Source organism: Scylla paramamosain, chromosome 4 (genome assembly GCF_035594125.1).
Source record: "Scylla paramamosain isolate STU-SP2022 chromosome 4, ASM3559412v1, whole genome shotgun sequence".
NCBI lineage: Eukaryota > Metazoa > Arthropoda > Malacostraca > Decapoda > Portunidae > Scylla > Scylla paramamosain.
The window spans coordinates 12,710,745-12,733,925 of record NC_087154.1 but is presented as its reverse complement, the minus strand read 5'-3'; the positions used below and the strand labels follow the sequence as shown (position 1 = coordinate 12,733,925).

The 23,181-nt window shown below is 40.6% G+C and overlaps 1 protein-coding gene across 1 annotated transcript in view; it reads right to left on the bottom strand.

Moving 5' to 3' along the window:
- Positions 1-17,466: 17,466 nt before the first annotated feature.
- Positions 17,467-23,181, bottom strand: part of LOC135100116 (uncharacterized) — a 9,548-nt gene continuing 3,833 nt past the window's right edge. The window contains exons 3-5 of the mRNA XM_064003079.1: positions 22,739-23,181; positions 18,676-18,926; positions 17,467-17,500 (exon numbers count right to left, since the gene is read on the bottom strand). The exon at positions 22,739-23,181 is cut by the window's right edge and continues 688 nt beyond it. Coding sequence (XP_063859149.1) covers positions 17,467-17,500; positions 18,676-18,926; positions 22,739-23,181 — 728 coding nt within the window. The remainder of the gene's footprint in view (positions 17,501-18,675; positions 18,927-22,738) is intronic.

Below are 23,181 nucleotides of genomic sequence, written 5' to 3'. Positions count from 1 at the left end.
TATTTTGCTTAAAATGCTGAAAAATAAAGTTCGAAGCATGCTTAACTTTAAGAAGCGAGATGGCCGACCGTCAAGGAGTAAAATCCTGCCACCACAAGAAAAAATAAATAAATAAATAAAATAAAATAGATAAATAAATAAATAAATAAAAAATAAAAAATAAAAAATAATTCATCAATTAAATAAAACAAAATGAAATAAATAAATAAATAAATAAATAAATAAATAAATAATAGAAATAAAATAAAAATTAAATAATTAATAAAATAAATAAAAATCAATCAATCAATAAATAATAATAATAATAACAATAATAATAATAATAATAATAATAATAATAATAATAATAATAATAATAATAATAATTCTGAACTATTGAAAATATACAGACTAGATTGGCAGGAGTGCTATTCATGACATACTTGGCGGGCAATGTATAGGTGAGCCCTAAAAGGAATGCTGCACTGACGCTACAAATAAAAGTAATAATTATACAACATCACTTAGACAATGGGAAAAGGCAGATTTACAGCAGTGACGACACTGGCCTGTCTCTTGTACTGTTGTTGACGTGCGACTCATTTACCTTGTAGCTTGATAGATTAAATTAACCCTTCAAGCTACTTCTTTCCTCATATACTAACTGGACGAAAAGGAAGTCTCATCATCGGTTCGGCTGGGTTTCCTCTATTGGTTTTTTCGGCTTTAGGGGGTTATTAGCTTCTCCATACTAAAGAAAAAGAAAAGAAAGGACTGACGTTACTGAATGCGAGCGTCGCGACCCGTGGGTCTCACTGTTACAACCAGACAAAATACTCGCACTTCGTATCGTATCGAATTTACTTTTAAAAAGATCATACACATTTTTTTTTTTTATCGCAGATAAATATTTTTTTTTTTGCTATTTATCTCAAGAAATATTATATATATATATATATATATATATATATATATATATATATATATATATATATATATATATATATATATATATATATATATATATATATATATATATAATAGCACGAAATTTCTAAATGTAATACTGAGGTTATTAGTGAGCCTTTAGTTTATGTATTTAGGAAATCACTTGAGTCAGGTGAGGCACCAGTAATGTGGAGGCAGGCTAATGTAGTACCCATCTTTAAGAAAGGAGATAAAACTTTAGCGTCTAACTACAGACCTGTCAGCTTAACTGCAGTTGTAGATAAAATATTAGAGTCAATAATAGCGAGGAACATTAGGGAACATTTAGACAAACATAACTTGATAAATCAGACACAGCATGGCTTCACGAAGGGGAAGTCTTGCCTGACAACTTGTTAAGTTTTTACAGTAAAGTGTACGACGCAGTAGATAATGGTGATAGTTATGATATCTTATATCTGGACTTTAGTAAAGCATTTGACAAGATACCCCATCAAAGACTCCTGAGAAAGGTTGGGGCACACGGGATAGATGGGAAGGTCGGTTAAAGGCTCATGGCTTAGCGACAGGCGACAAAGAGTTGTAATAAACGGCTCGAAATCCGAGTGGGGTCATATAATTAGTGGGGTGCCACAGGGATCAGTATTAGGGCCATTGTTATTTCTAATATATATCAATGACTTGGATAGTGGAATTAATAGTGATGTTAGTAAATTTGCGGATGACACAAAGATAGGCAGATTAATTAGGTCAGAATTAGATGCCATCGCCTTGCAGGCAAATTTAGATAGGATGAATGAATGGACGGACAGATGGCAAATGCAATTTGATATCAATAAATGCAAAGTACTTAGCGTAGGTAGAGGAAACCAACACAGTAGGTACACATTAAACAACCAAACTCTGGTAGGTACAGGATACGAGAAAAATTTAGGAGTTATAGTTAGCTCTGAACTCCGTCTAGGAAAACAATGCATAGAGGCCAGAAAAAGGGCAAATAAAGTACTAGGATTCATTTTTAGGAGTGTTAAAAGTAGAAGGCCGGAAGTAATATTAAAGTTAAACTTGGCGCTGGTCAGACCTCATGTAGACTACGCTGTGCAGTTCTGGTCCCCACATTACAGGAAAGATATAGGTCTATTAGAATCAGTACAGAGGAGAATGACTAAAAGGATACAAGGGATGAGTATTCCTTACGAAGCGAGATTGATGTTAAATTTACATTCTTTAGAGAGACGTAGGTTAAAAGGACACCTGAGAGAAGTCTTTAAGTGGTATAAGGGTTATAACAAGGGGGTGTAAGCAAAATTCTTAGGATCAGCAGCCAGGGTAGAACAAGAAATAACAGGTTCAAGCTTAAAAAATTTAGGTTTAGGGAGGAGATAGGAAAAAAAACTGGTTCTCAAATAGTGTGGTAGATGAGTGGAACGGACTCAGTAATCATGTTGTTAGTGCTAGGACATTGGAGAGCTTTAAGAGAAGGTTAGACAGGTTTATGGATGGGGATAACAGATGGAAATAGGTTGGTATATTTCATACAGGGACTGCCACGTGTAAGCCTGGTTGCTTCTTGCAGCTTCCCTTATTTCTTATGTTCTAATATTCGCCTATTTTGCGCTCACAATTTCATAGCGCGTTTTATGATTAGCCCAGGCTTAAGTATGATATTTAAATAAACACAATCTAAATAGTCTAAATATAATTTTAAGAATCTCTGTGAATAAGTCACCAGATAATATTATAGGAGGGCGACTCCGCAGGACTTAAGTTTTGGTATTATGAGAACCGTTCCTCCAAGTGGATCTCCTGCCTAACCTCGGACCGTGGTCAACATTGGAACTCGTGCGCCTAAGGTCCCATCAACTTCCATGTATGGGTGATACATGCATGTGTGTTATATATATATATATATATATATATATATATATATATATATATATATATATATATATATATATATATATATATATATATATATATATATATATATAAATATATATATATATTTATATTTTTTTTTACGTCTAGTTTCCCTAGTCTGTTAGGGCTGAGACGGTGCCTCCTGATGAAGGACTTTTGGATTTGGCATTTGGGAACCGTTACCCCGAGTGGATGCCCTTCCTACCCTCGGACCGTAGCCAGGATTCGAACCCGTGCGCCTGATGACCACTTGGCCCCCCAAAGCGCGCGCGGTGCCACTGTACCACGGCGGCTCCTCTGTACCACGGCGGCTCCTATATATATATATATATATATATATATATATATATATATATATATATATATATATATATATATATATATATATATATATATATATATATATATATATATATATATATATATATATATATATATATATATATATATATATATATATATATATATATATATATATATATATATATATATATATATATATATATATATATATATATATATATATATATATATATATATATATATATATATATATATATATGTGTGTGTGTGTGTGTGTGTGTGTGTTTATTGTTAAGCCCAGATCCAGCCTCTCTCCCAGCTGCCATTCCTCCCGATCAGCTTTCTTGTGCAGGGCACAAACAACACAAATCCAGGCGATTGGCCGGTCACCCTGTTATGGTAATATGTCCATGTATATATTTTAGGTTCTTCTTCTTCTTCTTCTTCTTCTTCTTCTTCTTCTTCTTCTTCTTCTTCTTCTTCTTCTTCTTCTTCTTCTTCTTCTTCTTCTTCTTATTATTATTATTATTATTATTATTATTATTAACAATATTATTACTATTATGATTATCATTATTACTATTTTTATTGATCATTTATGTATTTATTCCAATACGCTTCTCGCCTTTGTTTTGTTTTCGGGCCCTTTTGTTGATGTATCCCGCTCGTTACTAATGGCGGGCAGGGCTCGGTAACTTTAGAACTCACGGTTCCGAGTCCAGAGACTGGCGGATCCGCGGGAACCGGTTCCGGAACCGGTTCCCGCTTTCCTCTGGACTCCGGTGGAAAGCGCGTAGAGTCGCAAGCACTGGACTCGCCAGCGCGTTGACAGACGAATCCCAGCGCGAGGCGAGTCTGGGAACAGAGTTCCGCTCTCTCCTGGGACTCAGGTAGACAGCGCGTGGTGATTACCAGACCTGGGGATTCGCCAGGCACTACCTTAACGAGTCCCAGCGTGTCAGGGAGCCGTGTAGAGTTTTATCGATTACCAAGTCATGAAGATACTGAATGTTACTTTGCTTACTCTTTAGTTTCTCACACGCAGGATTCTTTTAATAATACACGCTTGTTTATTTTTGTTATTTATTGCTGAGGATAAATATATTTAAATATGTCAGTGATATACATAAACAGATTTTTTTATGCATTTAATATATTCATTCACAATTAAAATAGTGTAAGATTTTGGTAATAACAATTAAAAGACGTTATAAGGGATAAGTTTATTTCTTGAATACAGTAATTAAGTGAATAATATTAAGTGCATAAAGTTGAGAAAACAAACGTTCATATTCAATGTATTCTTGAAATAATAAATTCCATTTCATCATTATATCATCATTGCCTAAATGCATTTTATATAAAGTAACAAAATGAAGGAGAATTTTATATATATATATATATATATATATATATATATATATATATATATATATATATATATATATATATATATATATATATATATATATATATATATATATATATAATCAACATTTCATACAACAGTATTTCTTGGAGATTAAACAAATATATTCATATTGAATGTACATATGGGGAAAACTAATCAAGATATATTGATATATTTAATATTGATGTACAAGATTGCTTCCTTATCACAGATTCAATATCAGAGAAAAGAAAATCCTTATAACTTAAATAAACTATCCAGTGAATGAAAATATTTCCGTATCACGTTCAGTATCACAGAAGAGAATATCCTTATGCTTTATAAAGTAATAATTAATAAGTAAATAAATAAATATTTCCTCATCACAGACTGAATATCGCAAGCAGTAAGTTTCCTTTGGAAACAAAGTATACATGCAGTTGTCCTTTTTTTTTTTTTATGGTACAACATTTCACAAAGTTTTATTCAGGAAAATAATTACGAGTATGTTTATATTTTCTTCCTTAAGGGTACTTCGCCTATGGTAGATTAATTCACCTGCTTTAGAATAAGAAAGTCGTTCTGATGGAACAGAAGATGTAGGTGTGCACAGATATCTCCTTGCCAGCTCTTTTAACTTGGGGAAGAGAGTTGCGTGTTCTTTCCACCATCTTAGAGGATCTTCATCACTAGGTATAATAGGTTCTTCAAGGTATCTTGTCATTTCAATGTGTGGGCCTATCGATGGCTGTGAAGATACCTGGACCATTTTTTTTTTTTTTTAATTTTAGCATCGAACCTGCTCCAAAGGGATTTCTTTTTCTGATGAGTCATGGTTGTTGGAGGTGGCTTCGCTGCGGCGTGTGATGTGCTTGCAGCACTTGGATTTTCATTTGAACGCATGAGGTTGACTAAGCGTTCCTTCATCAGTTTGACGTTGGAGCTTTCTGAGAATGGCACCTTTTTGAATCGTGGATCTAAAAGGGTAGCTGCTGCAAGAAAGTTCCTTCTACCGAATCTTCGCTCCATCTGCCTTTGGAGTTGCCTGCCAAAACAACATTGACTGTAAGTCACCTGGGGTTCCATGGCATCGGCTGAAATCATGAATTCTTGGATTCCCCTCACCATCGGCATTACTTTAGAGAGGGAGGTCATCTTTTCTGATGACATTTCTTTTGTTGCCTCCTCAAATAGCTCCAGAAGGTTGATTGTGCTATGGAAGAATGCAAGCTCCTCGTCCTTGAGGCACATGTTCTTTCCCAGCAGGCACAGAGTGACAAGTTCGTGTTTCTCATTATATCTTTTCATCATATAGTATGTAGAACTCCATCTGGTTTCTACATCATGAATCAGCTTTTCAGCAGGTTGATTGTGTTGCTCCTGCAGTTGGATAAGCTTATCAGATGCCCTCACACTATGGTGGAAGAAATTTACAATGGCCTTTTCTCTGAGTTTTTGGACAGCAAGATTTAGAGTATGAGCAAAGCACGGGATTTGTCGCAGGCTCATCATTTTTATTGCTGCAGTCATATTAACAGCATTATAAGTCACAATGGAACCTGTTTTATCTAATATGTTCCATTTGTTGCAAATGAGTCTTAGGTCCTCTGCAATATTTTCTGATGTGTGGGGCTGAACCATGCGTACGGTATCTAACACAGTAGACTTTAGAGTCCACTGTGAAGAAATGTAGTGAGCTGTCACTGTCAGGAATCCTTTTTTCTGATGGGATGTCCATATGTCAGTAGTCAATGAGATGTATTTCGCCATCTCTAGTTCTTTTCGAAATCTTTCTACTTCTCGGTTGTAAGTAGAGGGCAAAAGAGTTCTATCTATCTGCGGCTGAATTTCTGAACCCTTTGTCTTCCACAACAGATAGTGGTTGCAGGTCTTCCACTATCATTCTGACTACCAGCCCGTCAAGTTTCTTTTTGCCAGAGTCATTTTTATAGGGCTGAGCCCTTGTGATTGTCTCTATTAGAATGGGCTGAGCTGAAGTAAACGGCCTAGCAGCCTTTTCAGACATGTCACATTCACTGCCCTCCTATAGAATATGCTGAGTTAAACTCAGCATATTCTATAGGATGTCTCATGCGGAGATGTTTCAATATGCTCGAAGTATTACCACAAAACTTGAGTGCATCTTTGCATACCAAGCATGTGACAGCGTCAGAAGATGTCTGCTCCATATAGCTCCACACGGGAGCATTTCCATTTTTCTTGGGTGCCATGGCTGACAAACACAAAGCTAATTTTGTCACGTTGTTTGCTTGAAAAAAGTTACGTTGCCGCACATGAATTGTATACCTTTAATTCTGTGCGCTTGAAAAAAAACAAAATTAGATTATTAAATTTAGATATATGATAATTTGAGAAAGGAAGAGTTGCAGTACAAGTGAATAATGAGTAAGTTCATATGCATCGGGAAAATGAGAGTAAATTTATTTGTGGAGGCAACTGTCACGGGTCCACCCTCCGGAGGGGTTAAGCCTCTTATGAGCTGCATTTTGATTGTTTGTTTGCTTGTAGAAAGATTGAGAATATTGAAAAGTTTGCACAGAAGAAGTAAATGAAAGGAAATTGAAGGAAAGTAGTAGATTAAAGTTTGTGGGCAGACCACGTTGCTATTTTTTTTAATGAAATTTTATATATACATATATATATATATATATATATATATATATATATATATATATATATATATATATATATATATATATATATATATATATATATATATATATATATATATATATATATATATATATATATATATATATATATATATATATATATATATATATATTAATATGAGCTGCGTGCGAGATGGGCACCCATTATATATACCTAGTTGTGATGTCACTAGACATCTACCAATGAACACGGAAAAAAAAAAAAAAAATAGATAGATAAATAAATAAAAAATCTTATGGCAACACTAAAGCGGTGCTGCTATTGGCCAGCTTGAGCAAAATTTCTCTTTGACTTTCATGCAATTTCTCTAATATTCGTGCAGGGATGCGATGCGACTTCTATAATAAACCTATTTCAGGAGGATAGTATTCACCTCAACGGGGTGTGAACAGCATGGCTTAGCAGGCTGCTAACAAAGTTTCTAGTTTCAGACCAAAAAAAGCTCAGCAAGATCGCGCAGCCTCACCACTTAGAAAACTCCCCTCTATCTATTCGCTACATGCTTAAAGTTTTTCTATGTAAACGCACATAGCTTATGTGACTTTGAGGAAATAGCGTTCTCAGAAAATTACGATATAATCGGCGTAATCATGGTTAAATGTTGGTCAGGGATTATTTAGCTGAATATAAAATTCCTGGTTACACAGCATTTGAAAAAAAAAAAAAATGTCGAGTAATAAAAATGGAGGCAGCATGTTATTCTACATCAAGACCAGTCTCAACCCGGTTCTGTTATCAAAATCCCTTGTTACAAACGTAAAAGCTCTATTTATATTATTAAAAACTAATTATGCGATGAAACTAACAGTACCTGTTATGTACAGCCCTCCAGCCCAGCTAGTCCAAACTGAGAGCAACATTTACGATACAATTATTGAGATCCTTGGGGAATCCTTGGTGACTTTCATTTATCACTGACGCGGTGGGCTGAACCACTCACCTCACTCCTCGAACACTATCTGTATGATAATTGTAATGTACAGCGATGTATTGTACAACATAAAATCAAGAAAGTAAGAACGAAAGAGAGAGAATGATAATAAATGGAGAGAGAGAGAGAGAGAGAGAGAGAGAGAGAGAGAGAGAGAGAGAGAGAGAGAGAGAGAGAGAGAGAGAGAGAGAGAGCTACACAAACTGTAGAAGTAATCTGAATCTTGCTTGGAGGAATAGCTTGTATAGAGAAATTTGATATCATTGCTTTAACTGAAACTTGCTTAGATATGTCAGGAAAAGTATTTAATCCAGAGGTTAAGATAGATGGTTATACATTGTTTTATAAAGATAGGGAAAGCAGGAAAGGAGGAGGCGTCGCGTTATACGTTAGGAACACATTACAGTGTTGTAGGAGAATGACTAAAAGGATACAGGGGATGAGGAGTATTCCTTACGAAGCGAGGTTGAAGCGGTTAAATTTACATTCTCTAGAGAGACGTAGGTTAAGAGGGGACCTGATAGAAGTCTTTAAGTGGTATAAGGGTTATAACAAGGGAGATGTAAGCAAAATTCTTAGGATCAGCAACCAGGGTAGAACAAGAAATAACGGGTTCAAGCTTGAAAAATTTAGGTTTAGGAAGGAGATAGGAAAAAATTGGTTCTCAAATAGAGTGGTAGATGAGTGGAACGGACTCAGTAATCATGTAGTTAGTGCTAGGACACTAGAGAGCTTTAAGAGAAGATTAGACAAGTTTATGGATGGGGATAGCAGATGGAAATAGGTAGGTGTGTTTCATACAGGGACTGCCACGTGTAAGCCTGGTCGCTTCTTGCAGCTTCCCTTATTTCTTATGTTCTTATGTTCTTATGTTGTATTAATAGTAGAATTAAGACAGATAACAAAGCAGAGTTGATATGAGTAGATATTAAGGAAGGATCACAGTCAGTAGTACCAGGAGTAGTGTACAGACCACCGACCAGTACAAAGGAAATTAACACCTCACTGTGGCAGGAAATAAATAGACCAGGCAGGTACAGTCAGGTATGTGTGGCAGATTTTAATTTTAGGAATATCGACTGGAATCTGATGGTGGGTAACAAGGAATCAGATGAATTTCTTAAGGTAATTCAGGATAATTTTTTAAAACAGGTAGTCGTAGAACTCACAATGGGGAATATCCTAGATTTAATTCTTACTAACAGGGAGGAAGCAGTCATACAGGTAGAGGTTGGAGGACAGCTAAGTAACAGTGACCATTGGGAAATTAGGTACAATTTAGAATGGAAAGAAACTTTTAGAAGCAAAAACACTAGTAAAATACCTGACTTTAGGAGAGCAGATTTTGAGGAATTAAAAAGCTACCTCCAAGGAGTGGACTGGCAACGGATGCAGGGTGAGGTCAGGTTCGGGACGGAGTTCACAGAGATAAGGCAGGATGAGAGGTGAGGTGAGGCGTGAGGGTGTAGGACAAGAGGAGGGAAGATGTGTCCGGAAGGGGCGGAGGAGAGAGGGAGGGGGAGATAGGAGTGAGTATGTTGGAATGTCAGGTCCTGGTGAAATGACAGAGGTGAGGTCGAGGCGAGTAAATGAGGGAGTGGAGAGGATAGTAGGGGCCGAGATGAGGGGATTAGGTGAAGTAAATGTAGATGAACTATATAAATATTTCGTAAAGTTCATACAGGTCAGTTAGCAAATATCCCGTATAGGACAATAAGATCACAGAAAAACTACCATATATATATATGGGTATATATATGGTATATATATATATAGGTATGTATATAGGATGACTGCTAGGTTAAAACATTATATAGGGCGTAAGAGAAGTATATAATAAAGAGATTAAGGGCAGGTGAAGAAGTTTTAAGGTCACAATATAATGAATTAGTTAGAACACTCAGGAAGTTAACGAGAAAAGCTAAGAACAATTATGAATTAAAGGTAGCCAGCCAGGCGAAGACGGACCCCAAGTGATTTTATCAGGTATACAGGACGAAGAATAAGGATACTATAGAGCCATTACGGGCAGCAGATGGGGAGCTGGTTAGTTCTTGGGAGGAGATAAGTAAAATTCTGAATGAGTATTTTTTAACTGTCTTCACTCAGGAAAACATGCAGGATATGCCAGATAGTGAATAGATTTTTAGAGCAGATGAAAATGAGAAGCTGACATATTTCCATAACTAGGGAGAGAGTGGAACAGGAGATACATAGGCCAAAAAAGTTCAAGACACCAGGACTAGATGAAATATATCACAAAGTACTAAAGGAATACAAAGAGGTTATTAGTGAGCCGTTTGTTTCTGTCTTTAGGAAATCACTTGGGTCAGGTGAGGTATCAGTAATGTGGAGGCAGGCTAATGTAGTACCCACCTTTAAGAAAGGAGATAAAACTTTAGCGTCTAACTATAGACCTGTCAGCTTAACTTCAGTTGTAAGTAAAATATTGGAGTCAATAATAGCGAGGAACATTAGGGAACATTTCGACAAACATAATTTGATAAATCAGTCACAGCATGGCTTCACGAAGGGGAAGTCTTGCCTGACAACTTGTTAAGTTTTTACAGTAAAGTGTACGAGGCAATAGATAATGGTGATAGTTATGATAACTTATATCTGGACTTTAGTAAAGCATTTGACAAAGTACCCCATCAAAGGCTCCAGAGAAAGGTTAGGGCACACGGGATAGATGGGAAGGTGTTGGCTGGATAAGGTCATGGCTTAGAGACAGGCGACAAAGAGTTGTAATAAACGGCTCGAAATCTGAGTGGGAGTCATGTAATTAGTGGGGTGCCACAGGGATCAGTATTAGGGCCATTGTTATTTCTAACATATATCAATGAGTTGGATAGTGGAATTAGTAGTGATGTTAGTAAATTTGCGGATGACACAAACATAGGTAGATTAATTGGGTCAGAATCGGATCCCATCGCCTTGCCGGCAGATTTAGATAGAATGAATGAATGGACGGACAGATGGCAAATGCAATGTAATATCAATAAATGCAAAGTATTTAGCGTAGGTAGAGGAAACCCACACAGTATGTACACATTAAACAACCAAACTCTGGTAGGTACAGTGTATGCGAAAGATTTAGGAGTTATAGCTCTGAGCTCCGTCTAGGAAAACATTGCATAGAGGCCAGAAACAGGGCAAATAGGGTACTAAGATTAATTTTTAGTAGTGTTAAAAGTAGAAGGCAGGAAATAATATTAAAGTAATACTTGTCGTTGGTCAGACCTTATCTAGACTACGCTGTGCAGTTCTGGTCCCCACATTACAGGAAAGATATGGGTCTATTAGAATCAGTACAGAGGAGAATGACTAAAAGGATACAGGGGATGAGTATTCCTTACGAAGCGAGATTGTTGTTGTTAAATTTACATTCTTTAGAGAAACGTAGTTTAAAAGGGGACCTGATAGAAGTCTTTAAGTGGTATAAGGGTTATAACAAGGGGGATGTAAGCAAAATTCTTAGGATCAGCAACCAGTGTAGAACAAGAAATAACGGGTTCAAGCTTGAAAAATTTAGGTTTAGGAAGGATATAGGAAAAAAATTGGTTCTCAAATAGAGTGGTAGATGAGTGGAACGGACTTAGTGATCAGGTTGTTATTGCTAGGACACTAGAGAGCTTTAAGAGAAGATTAGACAGGTTTATGGACGGGGATAATAGATGGAAACAGGTAGGTATATTTCATACAGGGACTGTCACGTGTAAGCCTGGTCGCTTCTTGCAGCCTCCCTTATTTCTTATGTTCTTATGAGAGAGAGAGAGAGAGAGAGAGAGAGAGAGAGAGAGAGAGAGAGAGAGAGAGAGAGAGAGAGAGAGAGAGAGAGAGCGGGCTAGGGTACGGACTGCAGATACACGATCAAGAGTGGCCGCTCTCTGCCATTAACTTACCATAAGAATTTCCGGCCCCAAACACTCTCCTTCCACGATTAATTTACCTTATTTCCCTCTGTTCGGTCTGTTTGACTCTCACCTAGTTCACAGCAGAAGAGTTGCCCTTGACAAAGAAACTATCACTATCCATTCAGCCCCTTTGTTTGCTCAGGAGAATCTTCAAAAGTAAAGTGTTTTTTTTCAAGTAGAGACTGCGCGAGGAGTGGGTGTGGGCGCGTCTGTATGTGTGTGTGTGTGTCACACCCCTACCTCCTCCACACCTTTAACAGTGGCGCGGGAAGGCGGTTGAATACTTTCCCACAGGCAGTCACTATTCAACAGATGGAAAGAGCAGACGTACTGAGACGTGATCTAACATTTATCAGAGACCAAGGCGGGATATTAGGTAGCTGGGTCAGTTACCTTAAGGGAGATAAGTGCGTCATTACCGGCTGTACGCCCCGGCCCATTTATATAGAATAGGAGTCTCTGTAGTAATCTGCCTTCAAGTGTAGTTGTGAATTACATACTACACCCAGGATGGTGACTCCTTGACTGTCGAGTTTGCGCAATGAGCGGTGACTGACCCTCCTGTGTGTTCGTGGGCACTCTTTCGTAGTACTTTCTTGTGTCTTTTGTTGTTTCGTTGTCTTTTGTTTGTCTTAAGTGCTACTGCATGCTGATGCAGTACAGCCACAGATGACCTAAGTAATTAACCAAGCAGTAAACTTTATTCCCTCCCCAGGTCCTGACAAGGTCTGTCGCCCAGGAGACAGTAAACGATAATACTCGGCTTGAGGCTATAACACTGTTGGGCAGTGGGAGGACTGCGACGGTGGATGGAAGCCCAACGGGTTAATGTACTTCGATCATATGCGTGTTACTGTGTGTTAACTGTTTTTTCCCAGACGTGATTGTCGATTCTTCTGTAGCTGTGGGTGTTAAGTTTTGTTTGAGTATTTCCCTTGTCTGTGGGTAGGTAAACCAGACTGGCGACCTCAAACTAGTGTGACCTGGAGTTACGACAGTTGTGAGAAGAATGCAGGAGTGACAAAGGACCCTGTACACCCATATTTGAGCACTGCACTGATTGCACGTAGAAGGTAGCTCAGTGAAGCCAGTCCAGGTGCGGCAGCTCGGTGAAAGGGCGGGTTATTGTGGTCGTAACATAACTTAAAAGAAATTTCTCTTACTCAATTTGTACAAAGCCCGACTCGCTATAGCCACGTGCTCCACGTCTTACTTGCTACGAAAGATGAATTAGTAGAAAATGCGTATGTCGGCGAGTTCAGTAATAGTGACCACAGCGCAATCACCTTCATCATAAACTTAATGGCTAACAAATCGAATAAAAGCAAAGAAAAAGTTCAGATAAGTGCTTAATCAAATCGACTGTAGTTACTTACGTACCACCACAGATATTGTTACACAACAGGCGTTTCCTTACCTGTCCATATTCACTCGGTCACTCACGCTACCCCAAAAACGGGTCACTTCTTGTCAGGACATTGGTTTAGCATAGTCTGCTCTCGTGCTGTACATGATAGAGAGGTGGCTCACAAAAGATACTTGAACCTTCCATCACCAAAATCTCATGCGCTTTATATTTCCGACCGGAACCATGCCAATTCTGTTCTTCCTATTGTTCTCCGAAACTGCGCCTCCGAGATTACACCTTGCCTAGTCAAACTCTTTCAACTCTGTCAACATCTACTTTTCCTTCTTGCTGGAAGTTTGCCTACATTCAGCCTGTTCTAATCTTTCAAACTATTGCTTTAATTTCCTGCTTATATATAGTTTCTGAATCTATACTCAACAGGAAGATTCTTAAACATCTATCACTTCACAACTTTCTATCTGGTTGCCAATATGAGTTCCATCAAGGCCGCTCTACTTGTGATCTGGGTTTTCTTACTGAGTCTCACTGATACTTCGAAGCTTTTGATAAAGTCTGGAACAAAGCTTTTGTTTTCCAAGCTACCCTCCTACGGCTTCTATCCTTGTCTCTGTAACTTCATCTCAAGTTTCCTTTCTGACTGTTCTATTCTTGTTGTGATAGATGGTCATTGTTCCTCTCTTAAATCTATTAACAGTGGTGTTCCTCAGGGTTCTGTCTTGTCATCCACTCTCTTCCCATTATTCATTAATGATCTAAACCAAACATGTCCTATCCACTCCTACGCTGATGAACTAATCTAAAGCTAAACTGGAAACTTCACATCTCATCTCTAGCTAAAACAGCTTCTATGAAGTTGGGTGTTCTGAAACGTCTCTGCCAGTTTTTCGCATCCCCCCCAAGTTGCTAACTATGTACAAGGGCCTTATCTGTCCATGTATGGAGTATGCTTCACATGTCTAGGGGGGATTCCACTCATCCTGCTTTTTTTTAGACAGGATGGAATCAAAAGCTCCTCTCCTCTTACTGTCTTCAGCCTCTTTCTCATCGCCGCAATGTTGCACCTCTACCTATCTTCTACCGCTGTTTTCATGCTCACTGTTCTTCCTATCTTGCTAACTGCATACCTCCCCTCCTCCCGCGGTCTCGCTGCCTATTCACCCTTATTCTGTCCACCTCTCTAATGCAAGAGTTAACCAATATTCTCAATCATTAATCCCTTTCTCTGGTAAACTTTGGAAGTGCCTGGCTGTTTCTGTATTTCCATCTTCCTATGACCTGAATTCCTTCAAGAGGGAGATTTCAAGACACATTTCATATTTGACTACAGTTTCGGACCCTGTTCGGCTCCGGCATCTCAGTGTTTTTTTTTTTATTTTTTTATTATTAGAATTTTGTTGCCCTTGGCCGGTAACTCCTACATATTGAAAAAAAAAAAAAAAAGAAGTAATCAGGCTTGGCCGCTTGACCAACGTGGGATCACTCAACAAACGTGGCCAAACCCGACCACCAAAGCCGCTGCAAACGCTCCTGAGCCATCCTGACTCAAAAACAGACAGACACTGGGCCTCTACGTGCTACCTCTACACAAGCCTCCTTCACTGTGGATGGCACAAATTGGAAACCCCTGTCCTTCGCCGGCTATTCATAATATTTCTATTCTCCACCAACACTGCCCGACACTGCTTCCTTCCTGCCCTCTCCTGCCTTGACAAGAAGTGGGGCAACGCGTCTCCGAGTGCCAGAAACCTCGTTGGACACGCTGTTAGCTGTATCATTAGCTATCAAAAGGGGTGGCTCAGTATGTTTTTTTTTATTTTATTTATTTTTTGTTATGTAGGAAGGACACTGGCCAAGGGCAACAAAAATCTAATAAAAAAAATGCCCACTGAAATGCCAGTCCCACAAAAGGGTCAAAGCAGTGGTCAAAAATTGATGAATAAGTGTCTTGAAACCTGCCTCTTGAAGGAATTTAAGTCATAGGAAGGTGGAAATACAGAAGCAGGTAGGGAGTTCCAGAGTTTACCAGAGAAAGGGATGAATGATTGAGAATACTGGCTAACTCTTGCGTTAGAGAGGTGGACAGAATAGGGGTGAGAGAAAGAAGAACGTCTTGTGCAGCGAGGTCGCGGAAGGAGGGGAGGCATGCAGTTAGCAAGATCAGAAGAGCAGTTAGCATGAAAATAGCGGTAGAAGACAGCTAGATATGCAATATTGAGGCGGTGAGAGAGAGGCTGAAGACAGTCTCTTAGAGGAGAGGAGTTGATGAGACGAAAAGCTTTTGATTCCACCCTGTCTAGAAGAGCAGTATGAGTGGAACCCCCCCAGACATGTGAAGCATACTCCATACATGGACGGATAAGGCCCTTGTACAGAGTTAGCAGCTGGGGGGGTGAGAAAAACTGGCGGAGACGTCTCAGAACACCTAACTTCATAGAAGCTGTTTTAGCTAGAGATGAGATGTGAAGTTTCCAGTTCAGATTATAAGTAAAGGACAGACCGAGGATGTTCAGTTTAGAAGAGGGGGACAGTTGAGTGTCATTGAAGAAGAGGGGATAGTTGTCTGGAAGGTTGTGTCGAGTTGATAGATGGAGGAACTGAGTTTTTGAGGCATTGAACAATACCAAGTTTGCTCTACCCCAATCAGAAATTTTAGAAAGATCAGAAGTCAGGCGTTCTGTGGCTTCCCTGTTTGATATGTTTACCTCCTGAAGGGTTGGACGTCTATGGAAAGACGTGGAAAAGTGCAGGGTGGTATCATCAGCGTAGGAGTGGATAGGACAAGAAGTTTGGTTTAGAAGATCATTAATGAATAATAAGAAGAGAGTGGGTGACAGGACAGAACCCTGAGGAACACCACTGTTAATAGATTTAGGAGAAGAACAGTGACCGTCTACCACAGCAGCAATAGAACGGGCAGAAAGGAAACTTGAGATGAAGTTGCAGAGAGAAGGATAGATACCGTAGGAGGGTAGTTTGGAAATCAAAGCTTTGTGCCAGACTCTATCAAAAGCTTTTGATATGTCCAAGGCAACAGCAAAAGTTTCACCAAAATCTCTAAAAGAGGATGACCAAGACTCAGTAAGGAAAGCCAGAAGATCACCAGTAGAGCGGCCTTGACGGAACCCATACTGGCGATCAGATAAAAGGTTGTGAAGTGATAGATGTTTAAGAATCTTCCTGTTGAGGATAGATTCAAAAACTTTAGATAGGCAGGAAATTAAAGCAATAGAACGTTAGTTTGAGGGATTAGAACGGTCACCCTTTTTAGGAACAGGTTGAATGTAGGCAAACTTCCAGCAAGATGGAAAGGTAGATGTTGACAGACAGCTGAAAGAGTTTGACTAGGCAAGGTGCAAGCACGGAGGCACAGTTTCGGAGAACAATAGGAGGGACCCCATCAGGTCCATAAGCCTTCCGAGGGTTTAGGCCAGCGAGGGCATGAAAAATATCATTACGAAGAATTTTAATAGGTAGCATGAAGTAGTCAGAGGGTGGAGGAGAGGGAGGAACAAGCCCAGAATCGTCCAAGGTAGAGTTTTTAGCAAAGGTTTGAGCAAAGAGTTCAGCTTTAGAAATAGATGTGATAGCAGTGGTGCCATCTGGTTGAAATAGAGGAGGGAAAGAAGAAGAAGCAAAGTTACTGGAGATATTTTTGGCTAGATGCCAGAAATCACGAGGGGAGTTAGATCTTGAAAGGTTTTAACATTTTCTGTTAATGAAGGAGTTTTTGGCTAGTTGGAGAACAGACTTGGCATGGTTCTGGGCAGAAATATAAAGTCCATGAGATTCTGGTGATGGAAGGCTTAAGTACCTTTTGTGGGCCACCTCTCTATCATGTATAGCACGAGAACAAGCTGTGTTAAACCAAGGTTTAGAAGGTTTAGGATGAGAAAAAGAGTGAGGAATGTTTGGACAGGTGAACAACACCTGTCCAAACCAGACTGCATGGGAGACGATGAGGTATCAACAGACGAGGGGGCAGCCACTCCTGACTTTCTCCCCTCACAACCAAATACTAGTCGGTTCTCATTGCTCTCCTGGTCTCGGCTCTGAGACACAATCAAAGTCACCGTCTTCTGGGGGATTTAGAAGCTGTGGCTGTCACTAACTTAGGACAGTTAAATTTGAGGAGTCCAGTATTCTTATAATAATAGGAGTTCTGTGGAGCATGTTCCCAGTCTGTCTCCTTTGGGGGCTGGGTGATGACTTATTACCAGAAGGACTTACTCGTCCTTACTTGTTACCAACGCCACTGCTGTAGCGTGGATTTCCTTGCAAACCTGCGCCTGCTGTATCTTTAGACAAACTGTCACGAATCCCGCCAGACGTCCCACTCGACCAACTATATATTGATCAATGAGCTAGGGAGGTGGAGGGGAGCGCGTCTCTCTGTCCCGCGCCCCACACACACACACACACATATATATATATATATATATATATATATATATATATATATATATATATATATATATATATATATATATATATATATATGAATGAAGTATTTGACCTTAACACTCGCCGAAGTGTCTCTGAGATAACACAATAACAGAAAGCATCGCTAAATAAAATTATAAATAATTGATAACTTAGCTGTGGTCAGAGCTAACGGGGGAGTGGTGGGGAAGTGGTGACGGCCGGAACGGTGAATGGGATTCGCTGGTGTTCCACTACTAGCGGCTGGTCGTGTTTCGTAGCTAAGATTACTTCCTTGCGATTATCCATTGGTTCAGAGCCTCTAATTTCTTCTTTATTAGCGAAGTTAACAAAATAATACTGGTACAGTGGCGAGAATGCGTCTTAATAGGACGTATTATAATGTCTGGTGGCTAGCGACTGCTGCTGAAGCCGGCAGATTCGTTCCCTCGTGAGCTCCCAGCACGCCACGTCAGAAACAAAAGCTGTACGCTTTTCGTACACTTCTTTCTATCTTGCTTTCATTTAGTTTGATAACTAATACTTAGTTTGTACTAGATTAACCTTAATTAGCCTTTGATATAATTTTACAATTTATGTACAAATCACAACACAAACCAATAAAGCATTGATGTTACGCGAGATACAAGTGGAGATTTCAACACACACACACACACATACACACAATATATATATATATATATATATATATATATATATATATATATATATATATATATATATATATATATATATATATATATATATATATATATATATATATATATATAAACTTTCCACTAACCTGTAATTGCTTTCAGCCAGCTCCTCTACTGTCTGCAGTTTTTTGGGGTAGAGAGGAATGGTAAGGAAGGCGATGAGGTTGGCTGTGTAGGCTGTGGTAAGAATGAGGCTGGTTAACCACCACGAGGCAACGAACACTCGCTGACTATGTGTCACCGGCAGCCGCGGCAAAGCATGGCTGAGCATGGGACGCAGCACATAAAGCCACACTAGACCGCTGTTTTTCGTAGTTGGTTTGGTTTCAGCAATGTCCTGTGTAGACATATGTAATTAAATCATACATATTTAATATAAAATCATGATATGTCTAGGCCTTAAAATGGTAACTTCGATATAATGGATTTGCATATCTATATTATAATCTGCATTCCGCATTTAGTGCATCACTTTCTCCAAAGTGTAGTCATCAATTCAAGAATATTTAGAATACGCAGGACAGACTTTACCTCAGACTATGTGCGTACATTTTTCCCTCTCTGCTATATAGATTATTTTATTGTAAACTATTGTCGTAACTCATACTTTGATATGAATGTTTTGTTTGGTACCCAATTAACACACACACATACACACACACACACACACACACACACACACACACACACACACACACACCCTGTCTTGACCTCACACGGGAAGGACGTGTGACCTTAGGCGCTCTAGAGCAGCCTCGGCCAGCATGTTAGCTTTCCCAGTCCCCTTTTAATAGTGACCTCAGTTTTTCAGTTTTCAACTTTTAGTTTTTAGTTTTAGGCTCGCCCTGGTGGGACTGTTGTACTTGTGAACACATTTAGCGAGTGGGTGTCGATACATGAAGAATAATATGTGCTGCAGTGCAAACGTACGAACGCAACTACCTCCTGCGCCGTAGGATCCGGTTACCCGCCGCCCAACGTGATACAGTGCCTTAAAACCTTGAAACTATTTCGGAACCGCGGATCGAGAGGAGGTAAGAGTGTGGTGCGTCCCATCAAGGTAGTGACCTCCAGTGCCAGAGAAAACCGCAGGGTGGAGAAGAGGGAATACAAACACTTTGAAGTGCCGCGTGTGTGGTATAGTCTTCCCTCCCTCCTCTTATTTAATGCGAAGTCCCTGGCCAACAAGATGGACGAGTTGATTGTGACGGTGAGTTCTACTTGTGCAGGCATTGTGGCAGTTACTGAGGCCTGGCAGATTGTTCCGGAGGTGTGCATGATGCAGGACTACCAGCTCTTCCATCACCTCAGGACAGGACGCAGGGGGTGGGGGAGTGGCCGTTTTCTGCCGCTCTATCCTCAGCCCCTCACACCTCCATGTCAATATTCCTGCCGAAGTAGAAGCCCTGTGGGTGAGAGTTACGCCCCCCCTGCCATCACAGCAACACAGCCTCCATCATCGTGTGCGTAGTGTACCATCCCCCACGAGCCACCACAGCACAGTTACTCACCACTCACATCATTGACATTGCTGATGCCCTGAGGGTGAGGTATCCTGCCGCCTAGCTGGTCATCTGTGGGGACTTTAACAGATTAGATATTAGCGATATCCTATACCAGCTAACCTCACCCAGGTCGTGGACTTCCCCACCCACCAGCAAGCCATCCTCGACCTTATATTGACAAACCTAAGCCAGCAGTACCCGCCCCCCAAGCCGCTGCCTCCCATGGGACGGAGAACCCACCTCTCCATACTGTGGACACCCACACCCACCACCCCCGGTCAGTTGTCACCAGGACCCACCGCCCATGCCTGACTCAGCCATGAGGGAGTTTGGGCAGTGGGTGACACAACACCCGTGGACCGAGGTGCTGGATGTGGAGGACGTCCACTCAAAATGGCATAACTACTTCACCACCACCACCACAGAAGCCTTTCACCGCTACTTCCCAGCCAAGAGCGTCACAGTGCACCCGTCTGATGCCCCCTGGATGACGCCCCGCATTAAAAGACTCATGCGTCAGCGGATCTGGGCGTTCCACTCCTGCCCGGTCCTATACAGGAAGCTAAGAAACAGCGTGATCAGGGAGATTAAGGCTGCCAAGACAAGCTATTACCCGGACAAGGTACACCATCTCAAGCTAGCCAACAACAGACAGTGGTACGCTAGGATCAAAGCTTCGTGTGGCCTACAAAAGCACACTTCATCTCTTCCTTGCACCTCACACCTTCCTGCTAATCTCGCGGCTCAGGAGATAACGATCACTTTGCCGCTGTCTGTCAGACCTTTCCTACCCTCCACACCACTCCGCTTCCTGCCTATCTTCCCGCTCCCTCTCCTCCCCCTACTGTCCAGGCGATGGATGTTTTTAAGAGGATACTTAAATTTAAACCAAGATCCACCACATCCACTGAACTTCCCATAAAAATTTACAAGGAGTTTGCTGCAGAGCTAGCAACACCGCTATGCTCCATAATAAACGACTCTCTCTCCCAACATTTGCCCCGCGGACTAGAAGACATCTTACGTTATCCCCATCCCCAAAACTTCCAGTCCACAGTCACTCAATGACCTCAGGCCAGTCTCTATGACCCCCATCCCTAGCCTTACTTGTGAAGATTTTGTGTACGACAGGGCCTACACCAAGTTTTGTAATACCGTGGATATCAAACAGTTTGGAAATATTAAAGCCACCTCCACCTCCCATGACCTGACCAGCTTCCTTGAATTTATCCACAGCCACCTGGACGAGCGAAACACCTCTCTAGCTGTTCCTTTTGTGGACTTTAAGAAAGCCTTTGATCTTGTTGATCACACTTTTGTCATCAGCAAGGCAATAAGCCTGGGTCTCCCTCTTAACCTGATAGCGTGGCTAGCCGACTTCCTCACAGGGAGGCGTTAGGCCGTTCGCTATCAGGGCTCTGTCTCTAAGTTCCAACAGCTGACATGTGGGGTCCCACAGGGGATCAAAATGGGTCCACTATGCTTCCTCTTCCTAATCAACGACGCCCTCACTGACACCCCCCATTGCTGGAAGTATGTGGACGACTGCAAGTAATTTTGGAGCGACTACAGACGTGGACGGAGGAGAGCAGGATGACCATCAACCACAGCAAAACTGTGGTGATGCATTTCTGTACCTTCTCTGTACCAGTGCCCCCAGCCCAGCTCACAGTGGGCCCTTAACCCCTCCAGGTGGTCCGATGTGCCAGACTTCTCGGAGTCACAGTGGATGACCAGCTGACCTGGAAGCAGCATGTCGCCAGCACCGTAAGATCCGCTACCTACAGGCTGTGCATGCTGCGTAGACTCAGGTCGCTGGGGACGCCAACAGACCATGTATACCTCCCCAGCGCGGTCCTCCCTCACACACACTCAACAGCTCCAGCTGGAGAGTGTGCAGAAAAGGGCGTGCAGGATCATCCTTGTCCCTGCCTACACCACCTATAATGAAGCCCTGACTACCCTGAGTCTGTCCAGACTATCCGCCAGGCACCGAGAGGCCCTGGAGAAGTTTGGAAGGGGACTACTACGTCATCCACGCCTCCGACACATGCTGCCGCCTGACGCGTCTTGCCCGGTCCGTGCCACAAGACACCACAACCAAATAACGCCCCTAAAGGCGCTGCGCACGGGCCGGTACAGACTCAGCGCGATTCCCACCATGGTGCGAGCCATCAATAAATAGTATGTCGTTTCTAGATTAGACTTTAAGGATTTAGTATTTCCCCACCCTCTCTGTACATTTTCAGTTTGTAAACTTCCGTAATAATAAACCGTTTATTATTATTATTATTATTATTATTATTATTATTATTATTAATAATATTATTACACACACACACACACACACACACACACACACACACACACACACACACACACACACACACACACACACACAAATAAAAAAAATGAAAACAACAAAAAAATGATGAAAGATTTGTAGAAGATGAGCTAAATTTGTCGCCACTTAAGGCGGGATCAGATTCCTTTCAGCGATAAGTCAAACGTGCTATATACCGCACAAACAGACTTCTGTTGTGATATGTGCGAGCAAGAAACATAAAATTAAAGAAAATTTAGACTATATTCAGGAATGTATCCGTAAATTAAAGTATATTATTATAGAAGATTGTATACTCACTTGTAAGTAAAAAGCAATAGTAACGACTGAGAAAGCGAGAGCTGCCGAGGCCCATACCAGTGGAGTGAAAGGATAATACACGCTGCGCCACTTTGGCAACGGCTGTGGCTTTAAGAGCGCTAGCCCAAATCCCTCCATCCAGTAGGACACAGTGGCATCGAAGTCTTCGATCCTTTTGTTGGTGTAGCCGAAATAATTAACAGTAAAATTCTTTTCTCCTCTATGGATCATACCCAGCATGCCATTCCAAGACCCATTCTCAAAGCTGCCCCATTTTTCGTCAGGTGGCTCAGTGGTAAGATTGAACGTATAATTAAGTTTAGTGGCTAAAGCATCTAGTACCTCTACCTGTACTCCATCACCTTCACCTTCTGGTTTATTCTTTGCCTGATGCAAATATGGAAAATCGTAGAACCAAGTTCCCAGCAAGAACTTATAACCTT